At 40.8% G+C, this 8,763-nt stretch overlaps 1 protein-coding gene across 1 annotated transcript; it reads right to left on the bottom strand.

Annotated features, from left to right (window-relative positions):
- Window positions 1–377: 377 nt before the first annotated feature.
- dpys (dihydropyrimidinase) lies at window positions 378–8,107 on the bottom strand. The gene is made up of 9 exons (XM_080540749.1): window positions 7,497–8,107; window positions 6,678–6,836; window positions 6,279–6,458; window positions 4,594–4,783; window positions 4,264–4,420; window positions 3,977–4,118; window positions 3,226–3,368; window positions 708–915; window positions 378–590 (listed from the first exon to the last, which is right to left on the bottom strand). The coding sequence occupies exons 1-9, from the start codon at window positions 7,746–7,748 to the stop codon at window positions 528–530; spliced, it is 1,494 nt and encodes a 497-aa protein (XP_080396875.1). The 5' UTR covers window positions 7,749–8,107; the 3' UTR covers window positions 378–527.
- Window positions 8,108–8,763: the final 656 nt, after the last annotated feature.

Below are 8,763 nucleotides of genomic sequence, written 5' to 3'. Positions count from 1 at the left end.
TCTGAAATGGCCCAGCGGCTCAACGCCACGGCAGCATGCCAGCCCAATAGAAAACATTCTGACTGTATGATGCTATGTGAAAACAGTGCTAGAACCTTCTTTTTACTGTGAGAAAGAAGTACAAGAACTCAGACAATTGAAGTGAGGTAACACAAGCACCCGTCATCATTGTCATCATTGTAGTTGTCACAATCATCATCATCATCAAAATGATCATAATTGTCATCCTCAACATCGTGTACAGGGATGGCTGGAACAATTCCTTTTGCCCCAAACAGAATGGTCACCAGCACATAGACGACAAAGGACAATTACAAATAATTTATATATATTTATATTTCAAAATATGGTGGTCGTCTTGAAAATTATAGTACCTACCTATATAGGTGTGAGATCAAAAGCATTAGATCAAAATGATAGTATTAATCTGTACAGTGTTTTTTTTTTTACAATTAAAAGTCAGAAAATGGATGTACTCATTACAGATTGCCCCTTTTAAGATATGTTGCTAGAGTCAAAGTCCCGTCCTATTCTATGGTTATGACTTCACCATCATAAGGCTTTCTGGCCACAGCACACGGCTGTCCCACCTGAAAAACAAAGAATTTCAAATTCAAAAGATTGTTATACAAAAGTCCTCCCAGTTTCCCCCTCAAAAATACATAGAGTAAGGTAAAAGATTCAATTCAAGACCCAGACAGACTGACCTGCTCCCTCTGATTGACTCGTTTGTAAACAAACTCGGAGAAGGGTTGGCGGGGGATGAACCTGCCTTCTCCCGCGGCGGTGTGCAGGCGGCCGTCCTCATACACCACCTTCCCTCTGGAGATGGTCACCACGGGAACGCCATGGCACTCCATGCCTTCAAAGATGTTGTAGTCACAGGCCTGGTGATGGGTCTGGGCAGATATGGTCCTACTCAGACAGAGACAGTGCAGTACCAACACATGACAGGAGAATGAGTGGCATGTTTACAACTACTAGCATGAGGCATTCTCTTGTCTAAAAAGCTTACTAAGCATTTAACCCTGAAAACATTTCTGTCAATAAATTGTGTCTAAATATTTTTCTGTGTTTTTTTCTTATGGCAGTACTGTGGCAGTTATTTGAGAAATGCTGCGTCAGCATAGTAAAAGAACGCTGCTGCTCAGCCACACTGACATAACACAGCCATACGCCTCGAGCTGGAACTGGGTGATGAATATGAATGAGGGTTTAAGTTAAGAGACAGATGACAGGCATCACTTTCAAGTTTTTATCTAAGAAATGCTGTGTCCCAAGGTAAACCTTCAACCTTGCTGAGAGACAGACACACTATATCAGTAAGGCAAATGCTAATCTTGCATTGATCTCTCTCTACAGGATGAATGCTTGGAGGCCAGATAATCGTCCACGCACTCCGTTTTTATGTATAGTTCTGTAGCAATAACATACTAAAGCGTAGAACTCCTAAGCTAAGTAAATACAATTTGGACAATTTTCATACATTTTTCATAAGTAGTGTAATTATGACACATAAAACCAAAGACAGAGCTTCCTCCCATTGCATAACTGTTTCTTGCCTTGGGCCCCGGATGTTTTTAAGCAACAGTTACTCGAAGGGTCATTAATTATGCAGTTTCACAGATGAATTCACAGCTACAACAATCAAACAATCAAGCCTGAACCACACTAAGACGTTAACGGTCCATCGGTGCAGTGTACTGCACGTTTTAAGTCAAACTACAACTACAGAATCCTGCTATTCTAACAATGTATCTTATATTGAAATATGAGGTGATTCAGGCATTCAGAGTATGAATCAAAAGGCTCTTTCTCATTCCATGGCAGTAATATTCAGAAAGTCTGAGCCACACTTATACATGTGATAATATATAAGAGCCCGCCTTACATTATCATGGAATTCATTTGCAGCAAATTACACTGGTGTTCATACTCCTTTCCCAGCTCACATCAGCAGTTTGTTATTTGCCTTGAGGGACTTAGCCCAGATTCTATAGTAAAGAGAGCAGTGTCGTGCTGGGTTATATAAGCCTGGTCCGCTCCTGCTGGCCCCTTGCATGCAAACATAGTTCACTGCTTGGGAAAGATCTGTACAGTACCTTACTGTGTGTGTGTGTGTGTGTGTGTGTGTGTGTGTGTGTGTGTATGTGTGTGTGTGTATGTGTGTGTGTGTGTATGTGTGTGTGTGTGTGTGTGTGTGTGTGTGTGTGTGTGTGTGTGTGCGCGCATGTGAACTTGTAGGGACATACAGTATCAGAGATACACACTGTGCTGTGTGTGAGGGAGAGATATTACACAATATCCACATCCTACACACATACTACTGTATGTCTACTGTCACGAACATTTGATCAAGCTTGAAGAATTGTGATAAAAAAAGATATTTCATAAACCTTCCAGAGACACCACATTATGATAATGTATGATGTGTAAAACTCATAAAAAATAACATGACCACAGCGCAACAAATATTTCTACCTCACTGATGCATATAGCATCAGTGCTTCCATGAGCATGTTGAATTGCTTCATGATTTTTTTTTTAAACAGGCAATGATGGTCTATTCATAACCCTTCATCTAATTTCCAAAAACATTACTCATACATTATGCGCATAGGAATATCACCAATAACAGATACTGTACAAATTGGCCAATCTTTTGAACACTAATGATAAAAATGATACAGACGACATCAGTGATGATGTCAAGTCATTGTGGGCGGAGTCTGAGACAATTGTTTCAATAGGCTTAATGTTGTAGTCATGACAGCCAATGATACACTGTATAGTTCGGCGAACTTTACCGAGCATGTTGTCAATCAGCTACAGCGTACAGTACATCTCCCTCATCCTTCACATCTACAGCATTGCTATGACTGAAATGCTCTCTTATTTCGACAAATGTTATGCACCCTGAAGACAGGCTTTCACGATTTCTTAATGTTTCAACACTTCTGCAGTTGAAGATTTTGATAGCAGTGATAAAATGCTCTAAGCCAAGTACATTGACATGACAATAAACTGCTCTTTGCTGTTTGCCTTTCACTCAACAGTAGGGATACTACGTTTCGAGACATACTGTACTTCTATTCTAGACATTCTATAGAGACTGTACATTTAAAAATCTTAAGAATGTGTTTGCATGAATAATAATAAAAAAGAGTAATCATCATCATAACTAAATTAAACAATTGAATTGATAAATGTCTCCATTGGTCTCACCTGGTTAAGCTTGGGTCCCATATGACCACATCAGCGTCACAGCCCTTGGCAATCCTTCCTTTCTGGGGGTAGAAGTTGAAGATTTTTGCTGCATTGCTGCTGGTGACTGCTACAAATCGATTTTCATCCATTTTCCCACTATGCTGAGGAACGTAATTACACAAAATACAGACTTTCAATATACCATACTGAACTTCCTAACAGAATGAGTGGACAATAGGTCAATGCTTAACTGTGCAGAAAGCACCTCCTGTACAGATGCACTCCAAATATCAAAACTCCTGATTGTTGGGCAGCATTTTACACAGCAAATCTCTTCAATGGTCTAAGGGTGACCAGGCTGAAATATTTAACTCACAATAAGGGAAAGGAAAGAAAGATGGCCACCCACAACATACTGTACTGAACACCATGATGGTTTACATTTTGACAGGTACAGAACATTCTTGAAAGGCAAACGTTTCATATACTATTCTCCTGTAACTACACATAGAAGGTGACATATTCAGTAAGCATCTTATAGCACCAATCAATCAGTCCAGCAATCAGTATATCTCTTAATTTGTATAATAACAATATATATATAATATATATGTATAATATATATCTCTTCGTTCATTTCTGGCGGCAGTATGAGGTGTTTTTTTTTCCTTTGACCATGTGGTCTGAGCAGGAAACTCTCTGGGAATGAGCTGCTGTATAAGAAGGATGGCTTTTCTCGCCGTATGTACTACAGAATAATGGGACTGACCACACCCTTCTCCCAGATGACAGACATTCTATCCTCAACTCCGTTAACCCCGTTGGGGATTTTAGTAAAGTCATCCTTCCCCAAGGCCTTCTGACAGATAGAGAAGGTGCAGTTGTCCGTTCCTGTTACACTGAGGTCATCGCTGAAAGAAGAAAAGCAAATCACTCCAATTAAACTATCGCCTATGCCAATCATTTATATTCCTGTCATGCATTCCAGACAACACCAACACTCATTGAAGAACGAGAGAAACATTGATCTGATTGGTTAGTAGCAGCTCCACATACTTTGCCAGTAGGTCCATGAGGTAGCCAGGGGTGCTGGGGTCAGGCCTCAGTGGTGGGCCCATGACAAAGCTGGCAGCGTGAGCCCAGTCTTTGTGCCAGTAGTGTGTGCCATCTGTGCCAAGCCCTGCTGCAATTGGCTCCCCGAATACCACACGGCCTGTTTGGGGAAAATGCAGCAGAACCCTCAAAACCATCCATGTCATGTCCAGTCAAGCTGTCATACTCACACGCACGCACTCACACACACGCACTCACAGACACGCACACACACACACACACACACACACACACACACGTCCTCACAGCAGGCCATGGAGAAACCGCCCTCACCATCTCTGCGTGCATCCGACACCACCTTCGCCGCAGACTTGCTCATGACGTGGACCACATAGAGCGGGCAGTTGACAGCGTGGGCGATGGTGATGGCACGTTGGGTGGCCTCCGCTTCCACCTCCTCAGGACGACACAACTCATGACCCTCAGGGCCTGTGATGCCAAGAGCCAGCATCTTCTTAGCCCCCTGTGAACACACAACAACACAGAAACAGGGATGTAGAGAGGATTCCTCCGACAAAATATAGGGATAACAGACATAATGTGTGGGAACATCAAGGAGTTGGAAAATCACTGCAAACACTCTCACAACTGATGTATATTCCCCTGCAGTTTTTCTGACTGTGTTTGGTAGACAGCAAATGGGCATTTGCTGTCCTCTAGTGGTAATTCGACAGACCCCACTTTTGTCAAATAATCTAGAAATTAAGTAGAACTAGAATATACCTGAATTAAATTGATTGTAAATATATTATATACACTAAATACATGATTGTCTTTAATGATCCTTCACCAATCGTAATCAGTCAAAAGCGATAGGAGTTTTGACCCTTGTTCTTTTAGTTGAACTGATAATGAATTGAGAAAGCTTTTCAAGTACAGCCATTTGCTCAACTAAACAGAGTCCAGTCACAACCTTTGCACCCTCAGACAAAGAACAAACAGTTCAATTCAAAGCATGCCGATGCCAATACTAACTCAACATCAACTTTAACACTTATTATGGACCTAATATTGCAAGAAAATACTTTTCTTTCAAAAGTTTGAAGTTTTGTCTCCTGATGAGGAGTGACAGTGGTTAAGAAAAATAATGCAATATATTTCATAAAAATGATCAGTTATCCAACTACCAATATAAAAGCTAAATTGTTTATGTAATACCAGTGTAAGAAATGCATGAAACTAGACACGCTTTAGGTTGGCCATGACATTATATGACCTTTAAAAAAAGAAAAAAAAAGAAACAATGATTTAATGCTGATGATACAGCTGTCTACTCCTGGGCTCACCCAGCTCAGCAGGCCATTCTTGACCTTCAGCATGGCTTGAAAACGACAAGATGATAACATAATTAGATGTTTTTGGTTTAAAAAAAGGTTAAAGTATTCAACAAAGCTGTGTTATAAAAGGCAATATGCCTCTTACTGTATTTACAAACCAGGTTAAATACAGTTGTTTGGTAGATAGCAAAATACTAAACATATACAGTATATAGACTATTCACTTGCTTTTGACAATTCAGAAATAGTAGTCGATATCTGTAAGGAATGGACACAAGACCCTACTGTGGTCCAGCTTGACCAGGGTTCAGAAAGAACCACATACTGCATACTTATGAGAAACTAGTCCACAACTATTTCAAAGCCTCCTGTCAAAGTTACATCACTTAGGGTGTATGCTGTCTGCAATGTATGTTGACTCATACTCATCCTGCCCTCCTTTCAGCAAGGGTTCCTACTTTAGTGAGATGGCCATACTTTTCATCCCTTAAAAACAAAAGTGTAAAACACTTGTTTTGTATGACTTGTCTATCATGTATTCGCCAATCTCAAGATTATACATTCACCGTAACTGGTGATGAACTCTGGAATACAATACTACACAGAGAGCAGACAGTCAATACTGACCCTTTCAGGGACCAGTAGCCTACCTTAAAAGTCAGTATGTTTGCACTTACTCACCTCTGCAATAAGGTCTCCATTCTCTGCATGCACTTGAGCGATAGCTCCTATCTCTTTGCATTGAGAGAATGCAGCATACAGCTCCTGATCATTGAGCATGAAGACATCCTTGTATGCCATAAACATCTTGAAGGAGTTGACACCTTTCTCTTGGGCCAAAGTTTCCATTTCTTTCTTGACCTAGAGGGATCATGCCAAAATGTCAAGTATCATTAAAGATGAGTCTTTTTAAGGCTTTTCTTGCATGAAGTGATACGTCTTCATTATGACCAACAATTGACATAAATGATAGCTCTCCAGTGAGTTCATTGTCATGTTTAATGGCCCAAAAACACAAAAACAAACATTCCTATGTTGTGAGAAGAAACATTTTGTTTTATTGATTGTGCGATCTTGAACCTGGTCACTCCACCATGTGACAGCCACATGGAGAGAGTAGTCGCAGCAGACTTTGGCGTCCGCAGTGCTCCTCCAGGTGTCATACGCCTCCAGAAGAGACGTGCCTCTCTTGGGGATGACAAAGTCGATGATCATGGTGGTCCCTCCTGCCAAGGCAGCCTAAGGACACAGGGAGAGTCAGCGGGGTTGGGAAAGGGGAGGTAAGGCTGGGGGGGCTATATAGTTATGGTTTCAATAGGGGGTGATGATCAGGGGGACTAGGGTTAAGGTTCTGAAAAAGCATGCATATTTGTGTTTGCAGCTGTACAATATTGAGATTAGAGTTCATTGTGCTGTAATAGCCTACAGTTATTCTTAGTAGAGCTTGAGTGTCTAGATTTGGACTGTGGTATATTACCATAGGGAAGCTCACTGTGATAGCAACTGCATTTTATATTTTGTAAACAATAAATAGGCTACTGTAAGTATACAGCATTATACAGTTATTATCCACTGGCATAGCCCCATATGTGAGAATAACTGGATTTGCAAGCAGCTTGCTGAAAAACATCAGGTTGGGGTTGATGGAATATAGAAAGAGAATGATAGTAATGTCTCCCATCCTTTTAAACATTTTGAAGGAAGAATGTTGAGACTTTAATTTAATTAAAAAAAACATTTTAAATATATATATTGGATTTGACTGAACCTGCCTTATATGACATAACTTTAGAAATGTACCTTCTGTTCAGAAAAAAACAAGTGACAATTAATAACTTTAATTATTATTATATACTAATGTCTATAGTGTAGGCTAAACTATAAAATACAGGTACTTACTTTAGTCCCAATATGAAAGTCATCTACTGCTTTGGTGCCCATGAATGCCAACTCCATGTGCGTGTGGGTATCAATTCCACCAGGCATCACCAGTTTGTCGGTGCCATCTATCACTCTGACTCCCGACGGAATCTGAAGGTTTAATCCGACGTCAACAATTATTCCGTCTTCAATGTAGACATCGCTGATGACCGAGCAATCGTTATTAACAACTTTTCCTCCTTTAATGAGAATCCTGCTTTGGTTCGACATTCTCGTCGATATGCAGTGCAGTGCTGGACGTAAATATCGGATGATAAATATCCAGCTCAAGTATTTCAATAGACGGATCTGTTGTTCAGACAAACACGTGATAGATAGTGTAACAGCGTTCGAAGCTTTGCTCTGCAGTCTGCACAGATTTCTATTCCGCAGATTTCCCGATGTACAGCGCCCCTTAGAACAGGCCACAAAAAAACAGTTTCCCCCCTAAACCTTCCCAGATGTCAGCACGTTGTAGACCTTCTGTGCGAGTCTCGACAAATAATTGTCGTTGAGAATAGAGAAGTCTAATGTCAATGGAGCTAGATGGAGCTAGTTGGATCTCAGAGAACAAAGAAGTGAACGTGCAGAGCCTATCTCCATGCAGCTCGGGGTAGGTAGGCCTTATTGCTCTCTACTAGCAAATGATTAATGATGAAGAAAAAACGTTTTCAACTGTCTAATTTTGACGCTCCTGGAACATGAGGTAAGACATGAGGTAAAACTATTAAATAACGTTTCATAAACTATCTTATTATAGCTATAACGTCTGAAGACGAGACAAGCTCACTGCATTTGCAGCTGGAATGCAAACTGAAGGTTTCTAGATTTTTTTCTTCAGGACCATTAGGCCTATAAGTGAAGCACACACAGAGCAGCCACTTGCACTTCTTGGTGCACCTTTGCGTCTCAAATCAGCACTTTGGTTTGGCCATACATACACAGTATACTGAAATGAAGCACAGTATGCTTCAAATGACTAGGTCTAATTCTCCTAGACCTGGAATGTAAACAACCCCACCTATTCTGCCATTCAGTATCCTTACTGCCAGAGATGAGATGATGATTAACCTTATGCCTGGTGGTGGGTAGGGAATAATTGACAGTGTTTTGACATTAACAAACACCTCCTGGATGGTGGGACAATGAAAGGTAATCCAGGGTCTACAGTGCCTCTACTCAGCCTGAGACAAGATGCAACTGTGGCTTTGAGTAAACACTGTAGCACAATGGGTGGGTGTGGACT

The sequence above is a fragment of the Nansenia antarctica genome (assembly GCF_963989245.1).
Source record: "Nansenia antarctica genome assembly, chromosome: 10".
In the NCBI taxonomy this organism is placed as follows: domain Eukaryota; kingdom Metazoa; phylum Chordata; class Actinopteri; order Argentiniformes; family Microstomatidae; genus Nansenia; species Nansenia antarctica.
The sequence above is the reverse complement of the archived record's forward strand: the minus strand, read 5'-3'. Positions and strand labels throughout refer to the sequence as shown.